The 26,101-nt window shown below is 39.7% G+C and overlaps 1 protein-coding gene across 3 annotated transcripts; it reads left to right on the top strand.

Annotated features, from left to right (window-relative positions):
• Window positions 1-887: 887 nt before the first annotated feature.
• On the top strand, window positions 888-24,190 carry LOC139109512 (uncharacterized). Of its 3 annotated transcripts, none has more exons than XM_070668634.1 (4): window positions 888-1,286; window positions 21,008-21,291; window positions 22,214-22,480; window positions 22,748-24,190. In XM_070668634.1, the coding sequence occupies exons 1-4, from the start codon at window positions 1,277-1,279 to the stop codon at window positions 23,162-23,164; spliced, it is 978 nt and encodes a 325-aa protein (XP_070524735.1). In that variant the 5' UTR covers window positions 888-1,276; the 3' UTR covers window positions 23,165-24,190. The 3 variants fall into 3 exon arrangements, with proteins under 3 accessions (XP_070524735.1, XP_070524727.1, XP_070524741.1); XM_070668626.1 differs by lacking the exon at window positions 888-1,286 and adding an exon at window positions 5,605-6,423; XM_070668640.1 differs by lacking the exon at window positions 888-1,286 and adding an exon at window positions 5,608-6,472.
• The last annotated feature ends 1,911 nt before the right edge of the window (window positions 24,191-26,101 follow it).

Raw genomic sequence — 26,101 nt, 5'->3', positions numbered from 1 at the left:
TATCCCTGGTAACTATCGCAGAGAAAAATTCTCGACAGAAAATTCAAGAGCATAAACGCTTGGGATCGCTGCAAATTTTTTAAAGAGAGTTATTGTTGTTCGAAAGTGAAGAAATATTTGAATATTCTAATCGCGTTTTTATAACGTGCGATATATTTCCATTCGTTTTCTAATTATTCATTACGTAAGTGTTGTAATAATAGTATCACGATTGAGTAATGTTTCGAACGAATTAAATTATGCATAATTTTATGCAAATTTTGCACAAGAACGTGTTTATTTGTTTGCAAAGGTCAATACTTTGCGTGGCACCGTAACGAAAATAAAAATTATCACTGTACTCGAGTGTTAAGAAATTGACCTAACATACGTGACTATACGTGAGTAATGATGTAACTGATAAGAAGATAACATACTGCTGAAGCTTCGCGAAGATAACTATATGATTCATATGAAACTAAACTAAACTTTGAAATTTTTGCAGCATTTCTTTTTCTTTTTTGTAAATGTGCATAATTTTCTAAAACAAATTTTGTTTACAATTTATAAAATTAATTTTAACCTAACTGAAAAAATTGCATTAACTGTTCATTTTTTTTTTTTTTAATTTAATAAATTTTATTTTAAAAACTGTAAGTTTCAAATAAATATAACCAAAATACTTTAAGTAATTAACAAAATTATTATGACTCAAAAAGTGCCATCAAGCTTAATTCTAATACGTTAATGACTATATTACTAAGTTAAAATTTATTTTAACTTTGTGCTTGCATCTCTCAAAACTCAATTTAGGATCGATTCTCGTATCGCCGCTTTTGCCAATTAAAGAACGGAGGAGGATCCTACCGAAGTGACACATGCTTGGCGACGCCGATACAGGACTTCTACTGTCCAATCATTTCGATTGGTTTGATGTCAACTTCTGGGAAAAAAGGAAAAGAAAAAATTACGACGCCCGGACGTAATGCGGCGTGCAAGTCACCACAGGGGGCCTTATTCTTATTGGCCGAGAGCGGAGGACGCCCACAAGGTGCGCGGTTATATAGTACTCTAGTGCTATGCGGAGTTCATTCATAGTTCCACTCCAGTCTAGTCATTCATTAATACGGCGGGAGTGTCCTTACGGAGTGTGCGCTGATCGTAGTTCTTGATCACTCAAGTGACCCGCTTTAAGCTCGCCCGCGTGTGCGTGTCACACATGTGTGCTCGTCCTATGGCACGTGAGATCGAGGAGTACAAAGTAGTCGACAAGGTGAATTAACATCGAACACGCAGAATGTGGATAGGTAAGAATGACTCACAATCAGACTCGGTTTCAGACGAACGTTCTGAGAAACAAAACCCGTTTCGTCAGAATGAGCATTCAGCGATACAAAAAGTGGAAATTTAATACGGGAATTTTTATTTGTGAAAATGTCATTGAACGCGATGAAATAGCGACATTTCTTTGGTCCGATCACTTTAATGGAGATTTTTTTTTTAACGCGCGCTCGTACTAAAGAATCTTTTGTAATGTGATATCGTTTGTTTTAAATTAATTAAAGATAATAGTTGAATAAAATACCTCTTAATTTGGCGATACTTATGCATCTGATAAAAATCGTCCGGTATAAATAATTTACTGCCAAACTGACGCAATAAATAAATAATTGTTAAATTAATAATATTAATTGTTTGCGTCAATAAAAAAAAATGTTATAAATCAATTAAGTAAGGACTTCCTCGCGATGTTTTATATTTATTTAAATCGTGATATAATACGCTTCTTTGCAACAAAGCTGAGCTCGAAAGAAATATAAATCGCACCTTTTTCTCCGTTAATAGCGGCACTTCGGGAATGGCATTTCTAAAAAAAAGAAGTCTCCGTTTTTAATAAAACCGATGAATTTCACGGCTCGTCTCGTATCAGGGGCTGGCGCAAATACACCTGCGGCAAATTGCTCACGCGGTGGTGCTCCAAAGAACGTTCGAGGCACGATAGTGTTATCCAGCAGAAATCGCGATTTTTCATTACGTTCCTTTGTTCCCGTGGTGTCGAAAGAAACGGCGCTTCATCTGTCGTTTTTCTGCGACAAGCCGCGCGGAATGCAAGAGTCGAGAAATCGGCCGGCAGTAATTACGCGAGTGATTTTGCACAAGCCGGGGGACTACGGTACTACACTAATTTAATGACTTTTCTTTCTTTTTTTTTTTTCGGCAAATGTCCCGTTTTTCCGTCAATGCTGCGCGCGCCGACCTGACTTACGTAGTATTGTCTGGTTAATAAGCAGCAACTAGATAAGGCTTGAACAATAAATAGATTTCGCAACGAATAAACTGGCGCGATTCGCTTATCGCTGAATCATCTTGGTTATTCCATCTTGACAGCTACCTGTTGACTATCGTGTTTTATCGCAATGCAGGTTAGTTAACGCGAGCCCGACGTTTCTCCTGATACGGTATTATGTTTATAATATTTAACTATACAATAAAATGCACGCGTAAATTTTAATTATCGATATTATCGACTTATTGTTCGGTATTGTCTTAATCTTATCACGCTGCGGTCGGATAAATTAAGTCGAGATCAGTAGACGCGTGTACGCGCGGTATGTAAATTAAAATCGTTCGGCGAGATTAAAAAACGAGCGTCCAGTGAGAAAAATTAATATGATAACGACAAAGTAGGGAACAGTTTCTCGCGACGTTAACTCCTACTTTACTTTTCTTGCATATTATTTGCGCACGTAATTTCATAATAATTAATGAGAACCAATCGAAACGAACGCCCAGCAACGTGATCAAACCAATCAAATCAACTAGAGCTAAAAATGGCGGGACAGCAAATTAAAAAAAAAAAAAGAAAAAGAAAAAAAGAAATAAATTAATTAATGAATAAAAAAATAAGAAACTAAGTGAATCGAGCCAAGGACCAGGTAGCGCAAAAGTGGAAGGCATTTCCGTTCTGTTGACTGGCAAAAACTCGACATTACTATCGGTGGTGGAAATAAACTCGGAAACGTACATGCTGTGTCGACAGATCAACCAATTTTAAGAGTTAGTCAAGCGTAGCGTGAATTTTCCATTTTCTCTTACCTAAGAGAGACAGAGAAAGAGATCGAAAAGAAAAAAAAAAGGCGAGATAGCGTTGCTTGCTTAGAAAAAGCCTGCAGGTTTGATTGGTGCATGCATTATATAACAGAAGGAGGGAGGAGAAACGTTAAAAGTCCGCAATCTACACAGAAACCAAGGAACTCGGGGAAGCCCACTGCTATTTTTCCTTGACGCCATCGATTCTTATCGGAAAACTTTATAACGTCAATGCAGTCGTTTTCGATGCGGTTTCGATAAAGTGCATACGCGTAAACGGATATTTTAAACATGTAAATGAGCGATAAAGATACACTTAACAGGATATGGCATTTATGCGTACAGCAAACACATATCGACAACATAACAAAATTCAAGTTAACGACATGTGTGTTTAAGTTTAACTATTCATGAAAAGAGTCGCAAAAAAAGTTGTTAAGTCTTTTAACAATTCTGAATAATATTTCACGTTTCATCCATGTTGAGTATATTCTTCTTTTCCAGTATGACGTCTTGCATCTTCAAACATAAATTATACGCCATACGTACACGAATGCTAATTTATTCTGTGACGTACGTTCTTTATTCCGCGTAAAAAAGAATTATCGTCTTATGTGTGCGTTCTCAAAAAACTATTTTGTTAAAAAAAAAGAAAAAAAAAAAGAAAATAGACTCGGCGAAAAAATACGCTTGTAAATTCTCGTTCCCCAGATATCGCAGCGTGCTCGACTTTAACGATCTCGACGCGCGTTTTGAGGTCCTCACTTTTCGCGTGCAGACGTCTCTTCGCCGTCGGATGGATTACCGGTCAATTAACGACGTGACACTATAATTGGCGCGGTAATTCGATCCTCTTACGGTCGGATCCTCCGGGGGAAGCTCGCGCGTTTCTGGGCTCCGAGTTAAGCAACCGCGCGCACATCGTTAAATTAAAATCCCGAGGCGTTCACTGGCACCGACGTGGCCCGCAGCGAGTCATCCCAGCTCTGGCCGTCTAATTTGTAGCGCATAATATTCGAATAATTTGCACGCGTTAATGGAACCGGCCGTGGGTCCCTCATCGACTACGGCGCACGAAACTACCTTGCAAATATTTGCGTGCAATAAAAGTGATTCGACTCAATGGGTGTCAGACGGAGTCACCGGGAAATCGGAGCAAACGTGCGCGAATAAAAAAAGTTTCGGGAGCATTCTCGGATAGCTTTAATTACAATAATTAAATATCAAAAGAAAATAAAACGCTCAGCTCGATATTTAATTAATTTCATTTAGCCATACGTGAAACGTTATCTCTATAACATTACTTGTGTAAGACAATCTATTCCATTTTTTTGAAATTAAATTTCTAAAATCGAAATTGATTCATTTAATTAGATGTAGTATCTTATTCAGACAAGTACCTTATCGATGACGTAGCTGTGGGTGATACTTTGACTTTCCCACTCTTTGCAAAAGAATTATCGCACGTATCACGCGTGTTATCTCCCGATTATACGTTTTCAAACTTTTATAAAATATAATTTTAAATAGATTTAATTTTTATAACTTGAAGATTATATTTATATCTAATGGGCAATAATTAACAACGACAACAGCATATTCGATAATATTAATCAAGTTAATATATCGGATAGAATACCGAGTACGCGAGTGTCGGAATTTGTGACATAATTGCGAGCAAAAAATTGTTGTCTAAGGTATGATTTAAAAATATCTTGTACTAAGAAATAGGGATGTAATGTTAAATATAAACAGCTACTAACAGACGAACTGCATATTAAGCATTTTAGCAGACGTATATACATACGTGGTGAGCTTAGTCATCAACGTGTGAAGAATATACATCTTCCTTGTAAACGCTGATTTATGAGACACGTGCCCGACACAGAAACTTACTTTCCTGGTTTTATCATTATTTTCCGTATATATTGTTGCGGTTACTTTTCTAAATAACTACACCTTCGTGTCCGATAAACCTTACAATACCTTCGGCAGATTAGAAACAATAGCGTTTAAGGCAAGCGAGGATGATACCGTCTAAGCAAGTCTTACGTACATTAGTTTTAACGCCGTGAATTTCTGAGTAATTCGCATACAATCATTGAATCATTTTGACATTTCAATTGTTTTATCTACGATCGGCTGTGATCAATATAATCTACTGAAAAATCCCACCTAGCAATTATTCTTTACTTATTCCACTCCACGCATATCATTACGACTTGTACTGTTCGACTGATAATCACTTCTTCTATCAAGTAATTCTGTAAATATGCATCTCCGTTAATTTTACTTTTGCTGATCGTACACGTCGCTGCCTATCGAAAATATTTATCGCGTTTCCACTTAGGCCCGCGTAAGCGCTCGGTTTAATGACATTTAGTACGATTAATGAAATCGACGTCACTCGGGGGTCCGGTATACCAGCCCGTGCGTCTCCCCACGCGCAGTGAGGGTGGCGTACGCGCAGGTGGGAGGACAGGGAGGACGTACTGGCGAGCTAAGGATTACGGTGGGGCTACGGTAGGGGGCTGGAGGTAGCAGGAGGGATGGAGGTGGGACCGAGTGGAGGTGAGTGAGCGAGAGTGCGAGAGTGAGAGGACGAAGTGAATAGTGAGTTCGTGAGCTCGAGTGAGTAACTGAGAGTCTCAACCGGGGGACCCACTCAGTCACCACGAGATCGGCAAGCCGAATGGTCAACCGCGCCGGTGATTCCCTCTGAAAAGTCCGCAACAAGTTGAAAGGGGCCCCCGGCGGGAGCCCTAGATCAGGCGCAGATTAGACCTTCGAATGTCAACGGGCGCGATCGTTCGCAGTTGCCTGAACCCGATTGCGACGCAGGTGGACGAACAGTCGCGCCGCGTCGTTTTTCCGACGGCGAGCAAGCTGACCGATCGTCGAAATCGTTTCGCGCGTTCATTGACGATGTCGAGAGTTCTGGTGCGCTGTTACGTCACTTTAACGTCCACCTGACGCACAACAGAAACCGATGTAAAATACGTTCCGCGGTCTGCGGGATTTCCGGATTCCCCTATCGCGGTTTCGGTACCCACGGGGATTACAATATCCTCGCGTGACAATTCGCCCAGGCAGAGAGACGCGACGGTGAACGATAACGGACGACAACGCCGTTTCTTTCTTTCTTTCCTCTTTTGTTCTTTTTTTTTTTTCTTATATTTTTTTTCCCTCTCTGAGTGACCGAGTCGATTCGCGGAAAGATTGCGAGTGCGCGAGTGGATGCGAGCGGAAACTGTCATCCGGAGCAGCCGAGGACTCTCCTGCAGGAGGACGAGAGAGAGATGATCTTCGTGCTGCTGGTGGCCGGAGCGTTCGCCCTTGCCACACTAAGGCGGTGTGTGTACATTGCTGAATTCTATGCACTTTCTCTAATATATATATATGTGTACGTATATGTATATATATTCTACGTATATCTTGCTTTCGCACCGAGTCGTCTCGCGGAGACGAGGTATTTGGTACGCAAACATTTGCTGCAACAGAAGAAAACGACTCGCGGATATTACACCACGTTTGGCGCGCATCGCTCCACTCGTAGTTTCCCCGACGTTACATGTATTATAACGTTACTTCGCTCCTGGCATTGACGTCTCCGCGAGATTCCCCTCGCGTTTACCGGAGGATAAAAGTCGCGGTGCATTTCTGTCACGGCTAGTTCGCGGAATTAGACGAAAGAAAACGGTCGTTCGCATTCGCCTGATCGACAACGAGTTTTACTGAAACATGTATAATGACGCAATGACATGTGAAGAACTCGCACAGCGTTTAAAATACCGTTCTCCGCGCGCTGTTCTTTATCGTTGTCATCGATCGCGCTCAACGGGTCTTGCCCGAGACGATTAGAAAAGAAAAATATAATTAGATCGGATTGGATTGCATTTCACAGCAAGCGAATAAAACGACTTAACGTACGACTTAACGTACAAACGTGCTTACGTTATTAATGCACTTATATTTATTTCAAATTACGATATTGAAGTTCTTATTATTCACTTTATATCTTTTTTTATATCTTGTAGCTTTAAAAAGATAGGTCTTTGTAGTTCGTATTAAAAAAAAAAAAAAAAAAGAAAATATTATTTCTTAGCTCAATACATGCTTTTTTTTGCTCCACATGAACGGAATTATTGCGGAACATCCCGTGAAGAATTAGAAAAAAAAAAATTACAAGGCTGACTTCTTTATATTGCAATTACATTTCAATGATAATCGGTAATTACATACTATGCCCGAGTAATATAAAGTATCAATTTTTTAAAATATTATTTATCTTTATATAATTAATAAAACAATTTTTTTTTATCTTTTGATATTAATTAACTACATTCTCAAACGACAGTTGCGGATTTTGAGTTCTATGCGCATGCTTAAAAAAAAAAATTGTTGGTTCGCCTAATTTACGACTAAGCGATGAAACTGAATCAGCGTCTAAGATTAGGCTGTGTTTATTTGGCTTCCGTCTGGGACTATCGAAGATGTCGATAACTTAGTTCACTTACTAATTTTCTATATTAATATTTCTATCCAGCCTCGTGCATCAATTAAATTAGCAGTTTTTGATTTGTGTAATTTGATTATCAAACAGATGTTCGCATACGTAAGCTGCTTAGCTGACAAAAGTTCTTAGAATGTATCCCGTAAACTATTTCGTTTATTTTATATTTTATCAATCTTATCTTGCATGATATTAACCGCAATGAGTAATTTATTCAGCGACATCTGTTCATTTATATCCATTTTCTGCGGATTAAAATTCTTTTAGCCGCGATAGCTATTGTTCCGCGTCATTGCCATTTTCAAACTTGTCATACTCATTGCTATTTATTTATCCATCGTGCTTACCTACATTTTCCACTCATTATAAATTACTATTCGAATTAATTTGCAATTAATTTATATTTAAATTGATTGCCTTCTTCAATATGGGTATAAATAGATACAAAAAAAAGAAGAAAAAAAATATATATATAATTTCTCAAACCCATTGTATTCACCGAACAATGGACGCGAAATGAAATACGTAACACATTCTTTTCTTTCTATATCCTAAGTAAATTAAAACAGACCGAAATATTGGAGGAAAATAATGGCAATAAGGCTTAGGCGACATCGATCTGAACCGCAAATAATAAAACAAATCCGCGATGCTGTTAAACCTTCGTACAATGAAAAAGCTTGCCCTTTAAAGAGTGATTTTAACTTGGGATGACAAATTTGAATTCGTCACCGAACCGCCTGTTCTCTCCACCTCCACGTTTTCCACCTCTCTGTGGAAGGTACGGCCGCCGATAGAGGCGCGCGTCGTGTTGATACGGGACACACACGGACTGTTTGCTCGGGTACCATCGCGGACCCTTTTTTTCATGTAGGCCCCGACTCGAGTCACAACACTAGTAAAGTTACAAAAGCCGAAGGCAAACAGATCCGGGGACGGGCCTTAACCGGTTTATTAAACACTCGTGCGCCCCGGAGGTGGTCTCCATCGTTGCTGAAAGTGGCGACGACGCGGATGAGGACGACGGCGACGTCGATGCCGCCTGACCGTCGTCTAGAGCTAAAGCGTGTGACGCGTTTTCGCCGTGGTACCGTCTAACCGAGAGGGACCGGAGGAAGAGTTCACTACTCTTATACGCAGAACGAAAGCGATCTCTCCTGGAGGTGAAAAAGAACGGTCGAAAAAGGAGGGGTTAAACACTTACGGGCGCTCCTTCTTTTCTTTTGTCAAGTCGAGTCCGCGAGGAAGCGGCTATAGAGTCCGGCAGCTGCATAATTTCCATTTTCCGGTTGTACTTATCGCAAGATATTAATTTCGCCGCGACGGCGCGCATTTGTGCGTAATTTTAATCGCCAATAACTCAAAACGCGTTAACGCAAGTATTCGATAATCAACGAAATAGCTGACACTCGCGTGATATTTTTCTCGACGGAACGGCGATTCATAAAATTCATACGAAATATCTTTTGCGGCACCCTATACAACACAAAGTCCTGACGAGATACATCGTGGAATTTTTGTACGTCCCTTAGTGTCACCGAGTGACTTACGTCCTACGACAGAAATAAAAGAAAAGTAAGGGCCCAAGAGCGACTTGGACGCGTACTGGGTTGTGGTTTTGGGTTCACCAGGGTTCACTGGACATATTATGGGACAGACGAGCACTCCAGCGTGAAATGAAAATATTATGCCAACGCTCAGACTGCCGCACCACGCATGACATATCGAAGAATTACTGTACGCATATAAAACTCGAAGATTCATATTTTCTAACGAAATTATTCTGTTGCGGGTCGGTTTGTGTGAAGTGATCACACTGACTCCCAGTTAATCATCAACGCCTGCTATTAAGATTCGATCGAAGATAAAGATCAGACAATAGAGGAGTATTTCTGTTTATTAGATGCTGACCTAACACTAATGATTGATCATCTTTCTTTGTTTCTTATTACAATTAAGTAGAAAGACTGGTCGGCTAAAGTGTTTCAAGTTTTCATTACCTGAAGAATTAAATTTTATATAAAAAGTAATTAAATTACCATTTACATTTAATTTTTATTAATTCGGTTTTTTTATATTTTTTTATATTTTTTTTATATTTTTTTATTAATTCTAACTTTCAATTATGTGCAATGTTTTAAATTAATTAAAATTAATTTACAATATTACCATCATATAATTTATTCAAATATTCCCCGCATTAATATCTTCATAACTTTAAACTCTTACGCGTCTTCTTTATTAATACATTTTCAATTAAGATGACATCATGTTTTGATGCAACTTTCTTACATTTTCACTCATACATTTTACTCTTGTTCTTTATAACACTATCTGATAAGTAGCAACTAGTTTGTGTCTGCTTACAACGAGATATCGCTACGTATATATTGAGTGATTAAGCATCGAGCGATCTGGTCGATGCTTCGGGGCAACTTTTTGTGTAATTTGTTAATCATACTTGCAACCAGAGGAAATAACCCGACGTGAGTCGAAGGTAGGGAGGAAAGAAAACCAGACAGAATGAGAGAGAAAGAGAGACGATTTGTGAGTAAAGCCGACATGTAAATTCAGTTTTATACATTCGCATATACTGTTCTGACGGGTTCTCTTGTTCAACTACTAAATACCACCGGGTATCGATTTGATCTCACTCTCGGATTCCGTGAAATACAATTTATGCGAAATGCTCTGGAACAAGGGCGACTTCGTGTCATTTCGTGATTTATCGATTTGGTAAAACCGATCGCGTGTGGTACGGAAGTTTTACAAATATCCCGGTAAACACTTTTGCACGGTATTTGCGATTTCTTGCGGCCTTACTTACGCCAATTTATGTAACGACGCCGAAAGCAAGAAAGCGCTGTTTTTTTTTTCTTTCTTTTTTTTTCTTTTTTTTTTTCTTCTCGAAAAAGGAAAAAACGCATATCTGCGTGGCTGGCGCGGTAAGAACTAAAATGAAGTAGCGATTATATTGTGTTTCGAACAGGAAAATAATATATAATAATGCTAGTTATAAAGATAAATAATGTGCATGTTAATCATAGTGTTAACGTAACGACAGGCGTGAAGTAGTGGTACCACGTGCCAACATTATATATAATAGAACTATTTACGCGCAAGATATAATAAAGTGCACGTCACTGAATCATCTCTGTCATTTAATAATTACTTGTGTGTCTTGCGAAATATTTTTCTGTCCTTTTTTCTTTTTTTTTTTTTTCTTTTTCTACAAAGCTAATACAATATTGAATATAATATTTCATCAGATATTCTGTGTTCTCACTGAAAGATCTTTAATTAACAGAAAAAGAATAATAATTATGATCGTAAAAACAATTATGCAACCGCTGTCGATAGCAGATTTTAGAATTAGCATGATCGTTGTCAAGTATAAGTAAAACACGTCGTTTATTTAACGTCGCAATTTACTTCTTCGCATTCGAAAAAAAGAAAAAAATACAAAAAAAATCATTAGTAGATTTACTACAATCATGAAAAATTACCGATTAATTCATTTACTAAGAAGATAACGTCTTCTATATTGTAATTTAGAATCGCTCGGTGGTTTTGTTATTCGTAACGAGTCGCTAATTACTCGGATTTACGAGCGCGTTAAGTATCGACAACTCTTCCATACCGTACTTTAAGGCGCGTCGGCGAATCGTTCTCATTGCTTTCTCAAGGTGATTCTTCCCGACTCTCGTATATCCCGCGGCATTTTTTTTAAACGTCCTTTTACGTTCAATTTTGCCAGCATCTTTAAAAGATCGCATTAAAAACTGACGTGCTCGATTGCCTCGTGTTTGATAATCCAATCCCGTGGATTTTAATTTAACGGTATTATTTCCCCGATATTACGGTAAATCACACGGTGCGCTTAACCGATTGCTTAATATCCAGCTGAAAAGCCGGCCGGCTCTGTACTAAGTAATGAATTCTAGTATCCCTAAATTGGATAAGAAATCGTACGAATCCGATTCCGTCCGTTCTCCACGTTTGATCAGCGCTCGATTATTATCATTAACGGGCTATTACCGTCGGTCATATTTTCACACACAAGCACAAAAGTTCACAATGCGGGTGGAACGCCATACAGAAGTGAGGCAATGTTTAAATTACACGCTGCATAGGGAACCGAGTTTTACGAGGCCCCGCCACGAACTCTTCCGTTTCACCACCTACGATAGCAATTACAGAGCCCGAAGCGAGCCGCCGGCGCGCCACATAATGTGGCTCACTTCCGCAACCACGTACGACACGTGGAAATTATAACGCGTATCTCTTATTCCATTGAGACAAAACAATCGTCGGAGGAAGAGTTTAAAGCATCTGCTTTACTAGCAGAATTTTAAGTGGGAGTACTCGGCTGCGGTATCGAAACGCCGAACCTTCGTTCAATTACTTCGGCCCGTATTTTAATCCAGGAATTTAATATTTAAACGCAGATAAAAAGGGCGTCGTGAAAAAGAAAAGGAAACTTAGCTAATTAGCAATATGAAAGTAGTTACGTATTGGTTTTCCAACAAGTCCCGGCTAATTACGAAACACGCGGCCGCTCGACGACGGAGCCGAAGATAAGTCACCGCGTTTACAATCTCCCTATCGCTTAACGCCATCCATCGTGCTGATTACTATTCTCTTGAAACCGCGTACGCAATGACCGATGCGTTCATTCATGCCGATACGCACGGCTCGTGATGTCGGGCGGGTTGAACGTGCTCGATATGATATATACAGATCAAGTGTTGCACGACGATCGAACCGAGATGCAGAAACACGGTGCGTGCTCTCATTCAAGAACGCGAGTTCACCGACGCGACGATCCGCGGGGCCGACCTGTTTATTATTCGAAGCTAAGGTGGCGGATACTTGATGTCCTGGCATCGTGATATCTAAAGTGTAATTGTGGGCGGAGGGTGAGGAAAGCGCGCGATGAAATGTGACAAAGGACCGATTCAGCATTGTGTATACGAAACGCGACTAAAGATCATGCCTTACGCAGCAACCAATTCTTTTTATAATTTCGAAGTTGATTTTTATTTCAAGAAAAATTCACCGCGATATTATTTTTTGTTGCACAAAGAAAATTCGTATCTATCTGAATGTCTCCGACGACGTCAATTTTCTTTTAGTATTCAAGATTAACAAGTTGTGATCCTCGCCAGATCGACGTAAACCGATTACACGCTTAATTCCCTTTTTTTTTTTTTTTTTTTATGATTGTCTCGATCATTTATCCGAGATCGAAAACAAACTGGTTGCGCTCGCGTGTTTGGCTACACTAAACCTATCAACGCGACGAGTTTCGTAACTAACTGCGTTGCCGCGTCGTTAAAAAGGAACAATATGAATAGCCCGCGAAGCGTAGGCAGCAGTCGTTCGCGAAAGCCGGGGGAGAAAAAAAAATATATATTTCGTGGACGCTTCGTAAAATCGGTTACGTATCGAAGTGTTCCTTCGCGCGACATCGTAGGTGGAGCGGAGCTGGGTTTGTGCCTGACCACCGACAACTTTGATTCACTGCGATTGTTGAGGGCCGGTTCAATGATCGGCACGGCGCACCAACGATCGCGCGACCGTCGCTCCAGTCTATAACGCACGCACGCAACACATATACGCACATCGCGATCCACTAGTCGGCCGAACGAGTCACGTTTACACATGAAGCACCACGTGCTCGCGGTTCGTTCGTTCGCGCTCCCGGTCATATACGTTGCGACTTCACCTCCGATCGATCGGAGCGACCAATTTTTCCGCTCCACGAGTATACTCGAAAGAAATTTACGTCAGGCACGAAAGCTAAAAAGGTTAATTTCCCACCGCCAGGCATTCAATAAGTATCGATCGTAGGCTCGTTTCTACGAGCGAATCTATCCTTATATAATCGTAAGAAAACTGAATACAGTTTACTTTAATTCCGTGGATACCAGTATAGTCATACTAACTCAAGTCCTCAACATGTTTATCGGTAATAAACCCGACAATTAACGTAAATCGTAACGGATAATAATTTTATTTAAAAATATTATATTAAATTATGTCATTAATATATTTATAATTAAATATCCCAGCTGATATCTTTTAGTAACGTAGACGTTCCACGAGCGTAATTATTATGGCTGAAAACCTTCGCAGCCGATAAGTTGAAATAAACAAAGCGATAAAAAGAAACATTGCCGAGGAACGGTTTCAATTCATTTTTACGTGTCCTTCACGATCAACAACATTATTATTCTTCGCATGATACGCGTTTAGTGGACGTTATCGTTCCGGAAGAATCGATTATTAATGGTCAAAGCGATATGGCACGTGGTACGTAAAACGTTACGCGTATGCTGGAACGTAAAGATTTTCCTTGTCAATCCAAAACGGACGATCGGTCATCTAAGCGATGACAGAGTCTACCGTTTTTACGATCGGGGGTCGAGGCTGTTATCGAGTCGGCGTGTCTCGCTGCAAGGAAATCGTAAAGGGCCTAAAGGGTCGACGGGGGCGTGGTACACGTACCTAGTTCCATCTGAAGACCCCGCTGACGTCTCTGTATATTCACGGTACGCGAGATCGTCGTAAAGAGCCTCTATAGGCCGCGGCGTGAGAGTTCGATTTTATGTCCGTCCGAGTCCAAGACCGCCCGCCGTTAGTCACACGATGGTTTCTGCTTTCTTTAACACGACCCTCTGTACATGCTTTTTTTTTTATTTTTTATTTTCTTTTGTATAGTCCCGCGTACGACAGTCTTGTTTCCGCGGCGAAACAATGTCATTTTATTCCTGTATTCGCGCGTACTCGCCGTTATCGAAGTCATTAATCTCGCGGATCTCGGAGTTCGATATGTTACAACGACAAATGCGAACGAGATCCGACGTAGCGTAACGGATTAGTTTTGGCTGCGACGGAATCAAATGATCAGCTTCTTACTCGTTGGCGCACGGTTCTCACGAGTCTGAAGATTAAACAGAAATTCCTAAGGTCTCGCTAAATTACTTTCCTTTATATGTACAGTTATGTTATTTAAGAAGGCGCGAAAACTGTCACGCTGAGTTTATTGACGTAATAGAGAAAATAATGTAATGTAAAAGAGCGCTGATGTAAATTGAAATTTGAAATTTTCCTGTTTATTTTTAATACTTGTTTGAGATAACATCGCACCTGGATATTATTTCGACTGACAGGAATGCACGCGATGAATAATGTATGCTCGTTATTAATTGCAATACTGATTTTATCGTATTATATCATTTGCATTAGAGCGATAATCTCAATTCCTAGCATAATATATCTTAGTGCCTATTAACGTCACAGACCTGTGTTGGTTCATTATTATAAATGATTTTTATTTCGTAAAAAATAAATAAAGCTGCAATTTTCTTCGCTTCGTTCTACTTGACTCCGAATTTGCATTGTCAAAATAATTGCCGCTAAATATTTATAAAAAAAAAAGTGACTATTGTTTTTAAATGAACTTCAAGTGAATAAAGGAACCCACTTTAAAGTTTGCTGAAAGATCTCGTGCGTTAAAATTAACGCTTCAGATTTTCGGAGCACCCATATATATGATAATATCGAATCATTGTAAGATTGTTGTAATTATCTCCTTCTCGGACGTGCACGTCAGTGTTCAGGAATAACAACATGATTACTTGCAACGTTTTCTTCCGCGAGATCCTCCTACTGTCTCAGTTAACAATATAATTCAGCATCGAGCTTTCTCTCATACATCCACGCATGCTTTACAAACTGTTATTAAGTCTGGATCAAGATGATTTATCTCCGGATGTAAACGCATATCGATCTGATCAAACATACATCGTCGCAAAAGTGATAAGATAATTAACTCGACCGTATATACCGACTAACCTTAAAAAAGGTATCTCATATCATTCTGATATAATTAATTATACGATAAATATCAAGGGAGAATAAACAAAAAAAAAAAAAAAAAAAAAAAAAAAACACCATTTACAAAAAGTATCTGAAATTACTACTTATGCTACGTTGTGCATTAATTAACATCAAATGTATCATTGATATCGGACGTTCTTGATTCCGCTTGGTTTATCAGACGAGATATTTCCTGAGATTAAACGAGGTGTCGAGATATAGAAATTTTTTTCCATTTTTCTTAAAAATGGACGTGTCTCGCGAGAAACTAAAGCGCAGAAATCATTTATAGCAAATACTCTCCGTTCTCCGAGAAAAAAAAAGAAAACAGAAAAAAAAAAAAAAACCGGTGACTTACGTAATCTTCGCCATCGGTCGAAGAAAAGGAGGAAAGAGGAAAAAAGAGAGCGGCAAGGAGCAAGAGAAAAAGAAACGAAGACACCGTCGAGTCGCGCTACCATCAAACGATATACCACGGCGATTAACGGATACACAATCGAGTCTCTACAGGCGCTCTCTTACGCACGTGTGCACACGCGTGTGCGGCCTATCGCCGGGCGAAGAATCGAGATAACGTAATCGACGATGACATTGAATGCCGTAGTAACTGACCGCGTACATTCCTTACGCGCCGTATTCCCCCCTCGTCGTCTATCCCGCGGTTGCGGCGGCGGAACGTCATTTCAGATCGATTCTTGCACCGATGCCAACGGTGGGTTGTCACCTCTAGATATAAACGACGGATGACGTCAGTATGACATCAGTGATCCATATCGTCGTAACACCGTAAGGCGCAAGGCGCCTCACACGCGTATTACAAACACTTTACGACGCGTCAGCATAGAGGCACCTCTGATAATGCGGCGCGTTCGGCGACGCGGCAGGTAGACTAAAAGAGACGCGAGGAAAAAGGAGGACGGAGCTAAATGCCAAGGAAGAAAAGAAAAAAAGAGCACGCGAAGACGGAATTGCCGAGAGGACGGCAAAGGATGGATGTTAACGCGCAACTCCGGCAACTTAAAACCCTTCAGCGGTATTTTATGGGTGGGGTCGCCCTCGCCGACGTGGACTATCCGATGCGCCTAGTAGTCCGACCAGACAAAATGCAAATCTGCGCGCGCCCCGCTAATCTGTCTGGTGCATCCGTGAGGTCGGGACCCATTGGCGGAGACTGCGGGCCCGTGTGCACGAGCGCGCGGGTAGCCTCGAGTTTTCCCGCGTACCTCGTAAATCAAAGTCCGTCCGCGAAGCCGGGGACTGCGGCCGGCCGCAGGAAGGAAGTCGGGGGTCTTTCGCGTCTGGCGGGCGATCGTCGAACTGACGCACCCTGCCTGATTCATATTCAGCGAAAGCTGAATATGCGGGGAAGCTCCGGCGACCGCATACGCACGGGGACTTGGCAGAAAAACCGGTCTAAGTGGAGATTAAAGGTCGAGATAGCGCGCCAATGTGTCACAAGTGATCTAATCATTCATTTAAGTTTTAGTACTCGTTAATAATTACAAGCGGGAAACGGTTACGAGCGCCGATCTCGATGCCGATTACATTTATGTGTCCGTATATAATAACGTTTACATGCCATTAGGTATCGTAATTGGTTTTTATACCGCGCGCTGCTTGCTGCCTGCCGATGCGTCAACTCGGTTACAATCGTCTCGGTTCTCGGATCGGTTCCTATTTCTCCTCGACTTTTTAATCATCGCTCGATTCAGAACTCGAGCGAGAAGGAAACCCGACGCCTCTGCAGCCTGCCCCCGACGATCTCTTATGCGCATACCGTATCAAATATTGCAAGCTCGCATAATCTATCTTTCTTATGGTGCTCACCGTGCGTTCACCCGTAGCGCGATACTCTTGCTGTAGGTGCCGATTAGAGTAGCGTTTCCTCGGGATATAAACATGACTTACGCGTACGTGATTGTTAGCGCGTACATACACACTCCACTCAAGGAGGTGTAGAAAGAGACGCGACTACGCGTCCCACATACCTCTATGAATGACGTTGCAATAATGAAAGGCGTGCGTTTTTCACAATAAAGCCGTATATCCGAGAGACACGTGTCACTTCGCTCGATACAGCGCCTCTATAGTAAATATCTCAAATGCATCGTTATACGTTAACCAATCGCTAATTACGAAATCAATTTTATTATCAACACGCATACAAAGATAAATATATTTGCGAGTATCAATTTCATACGGTATTTTACTCGAGCGCCTATGCAGCGGATTGAAATTACCTTGCCGACTGGTACTAACTTGAGGGTATTCCCTACTTTGGTCCCCGTAAAATAATACACCTCCGTGCGGCGACACGCGAATCGCGATCTTCTATTATCTACCCCTTTTCTCGCTACGTACTTATCTCTATGCGTGCGTGCACTTTTGAACGCACGTCGGCGCGTTCTCGCTCTCCGATACGAGATCCGCGAACCCAGCCCGAATGGGTTCGTATCGGGCACCTCGCTCCCACACTCGTCCGCCACGGCGATGATATTGCGCTCTTTCTCCCGGTACCATTCGCGTCTCTTTCCGCCCGTGCGGTATGCTCCTTCGCCGCGCTCTCGCTCCTTTTTCCCCCTTTCCGTCCGCCACTCGTCGGTCCAAAGAGGCGAAGGTGGAGGCTAATCACCACGCAATCACCGCTCCCGGTGCGGCCGGGACTCCGACCCGTTCCCAGAAAGCAGCAACCGCCTTTTGCCGCCCTGGGGCATTCACCACCGCGGTACCGGTGTTGCAAAACCAACAATCTTCGTCCTGTGCCGCGGAAAAAAGAGCACTGCCCTCCCTCCCCTACTCCGCCCCCCCTCCTCCTCCTTCTTCCTCGTGCCGCGCTCCCCCGATCCTCTTTTCGCCAAATCACCGGAGGGCCGATCGTTCGACTACTGGCATCCGGGGAATCCATCGCGAGAATAGCCGCGATTCTACCTTGGCGGTGCCTATCGAGAGACGAGGAAGGCATGCATTAAAGTCGCGAAGGCAACTACCGCGTCGACACGACACTGCCTGGAATACGAATATGGATGAAAAGAAGTATATTTTGGGATAATTCCTTCGCGCACGAATGATGGACGTTTCGTTCTGAAATGCGTTTTGAATCGACATTATCGCTCGTAATGAGAGTGCATCGTAAGGATGAAATGAGGCACCTGCTCAAATAATTGCACGTGGTAACCCCCTATAGAAATAACGTGGTTATTGCGTGCGATTTAGTAACTTATAGGTGGTAGGCTGCAATTACAGGAATATTATGCCTCGGAGAAAGAAATGCCTCGTGCACTCGATACAATTTCGCTTCGCTTTTACAACGTAACAACCAATTATAATTTGTTAATTGACTTTGCCGTACTCTGAATTAAATTGTTGATGCGTCTCGAAATAATCGTTTCACAATTTATACATAAAACCTGTTACATATTTATGTAAAAAATCGTTAAAATATAATAGACGAATCATTCTCGTTTATACATTTATTTTATATTAACTTTCCGGCACGTGTGAGTTCCGATAATAATTTGCGCTTCAGTGAAATTAAATCGTAAGCCTGTCAAAAAGGAGTTACTTTGCAGAAAGATACTTTGTCGCTGTCGACCCTTAGATACAATGTGATACGCGCAGAAAATCGGTAACTGGTAGGTAGGGACGCAAATTGATATAGTTGGGGGCGATAGTCGTTAGAGTGTATATAATATTGGGTGCACCTTTGCTGTACACCCACGCGACGCATATAGCCGTGCAGGACGCCTGAAACTGCTGGCTCGGGGCGAACTCCGGGAGAAGAAGAAGAGGCGTGAGCTTACGATAAGATACACCCGGCCACGCAACTAGCTTCCTCCGGTGTTTCACGCTAACGGGCTAATCGATTTGGAACTTATCGTTACGTTGCCTGAAGATTCGTTAGACATCATCGTGTAGAAATTATGGTAATCGAGTTCTCGGATTTATGTACTCTCGTTTCGCCGGTATAATACCGCGAGATGTTCGCAATGAAAGAAATTAATCGCGAGGAAAAAAAAATAATAATAATAAAATAAACTGCGAGAAATAACTGTATCTAGATAAGTATAAATCGTAGAGATCTTTTCAATATTTTATATCGAAGAAAAACTTTAAAAAATATATATATACTTGGCAATCAAATCTAAAATTTGCTATCTTATCGTTATTAATTAATTAATTAATTAATTAATTATTATGTTTTTTTTTTTTTTTTTTTTTTTTTTTTGAGTGATGGAAAATGTTAAAAAATACAGTGATCTATGTGACATCTTAAGCTGTCACATAGCCACGAAAGCACCGAATATTAATCCTGAAAATGGGCACGTGGTACAAGCGGGAGATCACGTAGCGCGCGTGCACTTTCGCCGCCCGATGACTGTGCCACGCATGTAAGTCCACGCGTGACCGACGTGCGAATTGTACGAACTATCGTATCGAATTGCCATTACGGCTCGCACCTGAGAGCGCTCGGACCGTCGCTTCGAATGAATTTACACGTGGTTTTCTGTACGGCACGCACGAACTATCAACGCGCGTTAATTACCCACATAGTGGGTCCAAGGAGTCTTTGTCGGTCTTTACGACACTACCAGTACACCCATGCTAGACTTCATGAAGGCTGAATGGTATTGATCAAGAATTGATTCGATACAACGTGTTTGCTATGTAATGCTAAGTAATATTACGCGATACAGACGTCATTCGAAATCTTACCAGCGAACGTAGGAGGTTAAAACATACTTTTTTTTTTTTTTTTTTTACGCTCTTAAATTGGCAAAAATTCTTTTCTCTTTCCTTCCTACTCCTGATGAGGTTTTTTACTTTAAAATGTGCAAGACGTTTATTCTTATATTTATTTCGCTGTTAAACAAATCACGCGCGAAAAAATTTCGAAAGGTCTGTCCCTCGATAAGTTTGCAGAATCACAAGGAAAGTCGTAAGCTATGACATTTAATTGTGCAATAAATCTTGATTCTCCGATTTGCAACCCATTTCCTACTGCGGGGGCGACGATTGGTCGCTGTTAAATTGATGCGTAGGTGCAATGGAGGTACCTACGTATCCGTGTAGGTACGCCGGGTGTGAAAGTCGGAAGGACTTCATCTCTCCCTTTCCCTTTTGGTGCTCTAACGTGCAAAATAACGTGGGGTCTTTCTCTATTCGCTGACTTTACCGACATTAACTGCGGAAAATCTATAATCGATTGAACGCGACGGATAAAACTATGAATTTCATCTTCAATATACACATCTTACGTATACATATTTGACGTCTATGTACTTGTTGCAATTATTTTCGCAAATATCTATTAATATTACATCTGCGGGCTCAACACGAAAAATTTATTTATGCCGCTATTAAAAAATTGAAGTTTCAACGTTTACGTTAAAACGCATGCGATGCCAGGCAATGCTTTATGCGAACAATAAAACAATATAATCGAGAAATGCAAAATAGTTCGATAAGTTTTAATTTCTATTCAATTACGTTTTAAACGTCATTCAATGCTTGTCTGACAAAAGTTCCTATTTTCAATTGCAGACTCAGTGGCACAAACAATTACTCTCACGAGTCTCGCCTTCTTCCTGACTTCGTGGCTGAACTCGGCATCGGGAACGTCTACGAACGACTTGCAATTTGTGCCAAACGCCAGTGACATAGAACCCTGGTTTCAGCATCCTTGTGGCACCCGGCTGGCGGCCTCGCAAAGGATGCACAACTCCAGCGACTCGAATAACATCATGAAGAGGGTGCGAACGCAGTTGCGAGTCGCGCAAAATCACTTCAACAAGACTTTCAAGGACGTGCGCATAGTTTACTCGAAGGTGAGAGACGAGAGCGCTCCACTCGCGACCGCGATTCCATAATTAATTGCCGCATGCACGGCGTCGGGGTAAAATCGCGTGGGTAGCTGCTCGCTCGAGGGGGACTCGCGCGTGCGCGATACAAACGCATCGCTAGTGCACAGTCCTATTTACCGGCGGTAATTTGCATTGGTTACGATCTGCCACGCACATCAAGCGTAATTACTTTTTCTAAAGTCCCGCGGCGCGTTCAAGACATCTCGCCGATTTGACGACAAGCCACTTCCGCCGCGCTACAAAGTAAACATTAACCCGTTCGATATTAAAAAAAATATATATATATATTACAATCGCCAAATATTATTAAACGTTTTCATCGTGAGACTGTACTTGTTTATAACGCCGTTGTAACGAGATGATATAATGTTATTGTTTCGTCTACTAGAGAGCCCAAGATCGAGTTTATCCCGCGCGGATCACAACAGCTTAGATAGAGCGATATATTTTGTTTATCGACTTTTATCACTTGGAAGCTTAGGTGCTCTGGACACGCACGGCTGCATTCCGAGACAGATTTGTGATACTACGGTTTTTGATACTGTACTGCGCGTAGTACTAAACTGATATGAACGGACAAGACTGCTTATGCTCGCGCAATGTGCGTATAGTGCTAGATAACTCATTTAATAATTCATAAATGTACAACGGTTGAAACTTACGTTTGAATTTATGCTGCATAACGGCACTTGTGTAATTGAGCTAAGATTTGCGTAGCCATAAATTTTACGTTCAATGATACGTATGAGCAGGCATTAATAAATTATATAGGGTTTAACAAAAATATTAAAAAAATAAAAATAATAAAAATACTAAAATTGCTTTTAATTATAACAAAAAAAAAAAAAAAAAAAAATTAAATAATGTGTTTTTTTTTCTGTCATAGGTGTACAGAGTGCTACTGAAAGAGCAATATAAAATGAATTGGTTGCCAAAAAGGCAACTCGAGTGGTATCACAGAGAACTTTGGTGTTTAGAAAGAGGGAAGAAGGCTGAGCGTGCTCTTCCACGCTTATACGACGCGCTCCAGAGGTTCTCGATTACGTTCCATTATCTTAGAGAATTTCATCTCGATTCTAACATCGACGTCACCCGAGGCATTATTAAAAGGCGGACAAGAATCATTGACAAAGCGCACAACCAAGTTCTCAGGGTAAGCCGACACATTACCTGTTTCCAACAAGATCTATGTCGATACGGTTATTAATTGAAAAACGCGTTCGCGCATTGGATTTGCTCGTAAATCAAATTAATCGTTCAAGCGCGAGATATAAACGACAGTCACTTTATTACTTTGACTTGCGATCTTTAGGTCAAGTTGCTATAAAACTTATTAGCCGCGTATGGCGGGAAGTATTAACTCTTTACGAGTGAAAGTGTAAATATGTAAGAGTAACGCTCTTGATTTGTGTGATTGCAGCTGCTGTGCGAAGTTGAAGCCGCTATGATAAATCTCGAATTGAGAACTTCCACTTTAAACGACGCGTTCCTCATTACGGATAATGTGCACTGGGCCAAAGAAGGCGACCTGACTTTAATGTTAATTCAAGATTGGGGTGTACTGAAACTTTATCACACTTTCCTGAAGGATTGGATAAAGGTTTTTCGTAACGCTACCACCGACAACACTTGCGATCGTAACATGAAGAATTTGTCTTTCACGCCAAATATGCCGAAAAAGTGGTTTAACGAAAAGGGTTCACGAATGCCGAAGATGAGGAAACGTAAACCAACGAGAAAGCCTGGCCGAAACAATTCCTTGCGCGTTAATTTGCGAAAGGGATCTCAAAAAAACAGACTGATGAGAAAGCAAAAAGGACCCACGTTACGAACATAAAATCATATGACAAACCTGAAGACATTAATTTAATATTAGCTTAGTATCGATAAGATCTGCTGATAATTTAAAGACACTCTTTTACATAGCATCGAATCGTATACTATCTCATATTAACAATTTTTATATTTATTCCATTATCGCAATCATGTTCATTTGAATAGTTTTACTCGTTTATCACAGATTTGCCAATCTATGATTAGAATTATATATATTATAATTATAGTATCTCAAGCCATGAGAATTATTTTAATTTAATAGTTTTGGCTCAATACTATTGTGTAGGATGTATCACAATTCGCGATCAAAAATTTAATTTCTGGCTTAATTTTTTATATAAAATTGTCGAGGCTTCTAATTATAAATTGTACATTAACATACTGTTCACGCTGATATGTATAATGTACTAATTCAATTATTTTTTTTTTTTTTTTTTAAGTGACTCAATTAGAGATTCTAGCATTGTGGGAGATGTAATTATTTTAATTATACGAGTCCGACAAAGATAAAAAAAAATCTTAACCGTTAGGTGATGTACTATTTTTGAGAGATTTTAAATTATTTAATTTATCTGCTATAAATGCTTCGACGATTTTTAACTCGATTTTTCGTCTTATTGTAAATATATGTATAATCGTAAAACTTTTGCGAGTTGTGAAACATTTTGTAAATTATAATATTAAAAGTATGTTAAGAACAATATGCAGCTGCATACTAGAGACCAGTATTAAAAGATCTACTTCAGAACAGTATTATATCTAATAACATAAAATATACTGAACAGAGCCTACAATGTTATAATAATGTTTCGAAGTATACAGTGCATTCGGATCGATTAAACTCGTGAAATATCGATCCAATAAACTTTAATCGCTGTAAATCTAGTACATAATCTTACTGCGAATGTGTAAAAAGAAAATGTTAAAAACTTTTTTTCTCAAGCATTTAACAATCTGAGGCCAGCAAAAGAAAAGAAAAAAAACTTATGAAAATGAAAAAAGAGAAAAAAAAAAAAGACAAAGAAAATTAATTCACGGATGTACTTTGAACGTCTAACAATAAGAAGTAAGAAATGATGGCTAAATAATAGATGATTGAATCAATGTTAATTCGATATCGAATAAACATTAGTAAGATGTCGATTGGATCCATCATTTCTCACTGGACTGGCCGTCTAGCGCTCGATACGTATATCAATTAATCAACATAAATTACGCCCAAGACGGTACATTAGATTTGAATTTATTCGGTTAAATAAACGGAGTCTCCGATATGCGCAGGTATCGATAATACGCGAAAAAGAAAAAAAAAAAAAATCATTGTTAAGCTTAGGTGGCTAGTGAACCTTATTTATTTTAGCTTTAAGCAGAAAACTTAATTGTTTAGCTGTGATATCCCAAGCGTATGCGGACGTGCAGAGTTCCTACGTTTATATACAGGCGCATAGGTACATACACGTACACTTACATAATTAAGTATCGTATGTTAAAGCGTACCATACGTAGACGTAGATAATTATCTCCTCTTTTCCGGTGTATTTTACCGAAGAATCTCGTTTCGTCACGGGACCACATGACAATTTTACTTTTTGTCATTAAATTGATAAAATTACTACGTTGTAAGAACGTAAACGACGACAGGAGCGTTATTGGCAAAGATGAAGCTTTAAGACATCCCGCTTTTTTTTTTTTTTTTTTTTATTTACTTGTAAATATGTTAAAAATAATAAGAGACCACTATAAATTTTAATGACAACTGTTCGAGTGAATTCTGATTTTATACGCGTGTCGATATATGTATATCGTGCAGATTCGTGATTTTACACTGGAAGAGTATTTAAGAATATTCATAGCTTAGCGTTACGCATATTTTTATACTACGTATGCACATGATACAATTATTTGTACTCGAGTACTTAAATTTAAGCATTATGCATTTTATACAAAATACATAGAATATTTATTTGGGCGTATATGCATAGCGTTCTGTTTTATTTATTGTATCAACGTTACCATTGCATATACTATTTATTGTCATGTGTCTATAATTATATGTGATCATCTCGAATAAATTCAATATTTTGTATCGAACTGAAGTTTGGATGTGACAGATATACCTTTATGTGATCCACGTAATAATTTTTATACTTCAATAATATTGTATGTCGTTCGTTTTACTCAAAATATCACGGGCAAATAACACGAAAAATCTTTATTTTGCATTGCACTCGATTCTCCGTTATGTTCATAACGTGGAAATAATGTAGATAAGAGCTAACATGCTATTTCAAATGCAAAAATCATAACTCGTTGCAGTAATATTTTAAGCATTTGATTAAATAAGCAGTTAATTTACGCATAGCAACATTGAATTTTTGTAACTGCCATTTTGTATTTATGTACATGCTATAAATATTGCAATAACGCAACGCTACCTTGTTGCTGCTGTCGTACATTATTTCTATTTATAACATTTATTTAAAGACATATTTAACTGTATTTCATTTTTAAGACGTAAATGTAATAACGATAAATATAATTTTTTTTTTTACTTATTTAACAGTTATTTACGTATAAAAAAAATTTTTTTTTTTACTTGAAACTATAAAGTCGTATTTAATTTATATGTATTTAAATTATAAAGTGTACATTTTTATACTTAATTTACGTTATTTTTCTGTAAGTAAAAAAGATTAGGCCAACATCATAGTGCAGTTGACCACCAATAGGATTTTCCAGACGCATCAAATGTTGTAATAGGAGTACACGTAGAGAGAACAAGTCGTAATCGTTCTTTGCTGCACTTTGCGTTTATAAAGAATACATATCTATTTGCTGTAATTTAACTATCCGGCGCTGCATTAATAAATTTTTTGTTATATAAAAAGCTTAAGTACTCGAGTGTTCAATTTATTTTTCTGCAAATAAATATGCAAGC

This window comes from Cardiocondyla obscurior, linkage group LG02 (assembly GCF_019399895.1).
Source record: "Cardiocondyla obscurior isolate alpha-2009 linkage group LG02, Cobs3.1, whole genome shotgun sequence".
In the NCBI taxonomy this organism is placed as follows: Eukaryota; Metazoa; Arthropoda; class Insecta; order Hymenoptera; family Formicidae; genus Cardiocondyla; species Cardiocondyla obscurior.
Note: the sequence above shows the minus strand (reverse complement) of the source record. Positions and strands in the feature narration are given on the sequence as shown.

Bases quoted from the DNA above. Each gene is read 5' to 3' on its own strand.
- LOC139109512 (XM_070668626.1), top strand. From the start codon at position 6,369: ATGATCTTCGTGCTGCTGGTGGCCGGAGCGTTCGCCCTTGCCACACTA. The intron at 21,292-22,213 runs GTGAGAGACGAG...TTTCTGTCATAG, and splicing joins TGCGCATAGTTTACTCGAAG to GTGTACAGAGTGCTACTGAA. The intron at 22,481-22,747 runs GTAAGCCGACAC...GTGTGATTGCAG, and splicing joins CGCACAACCAAGTTCTCAGG to CTGCTGTGCGAAGTTGAAGC.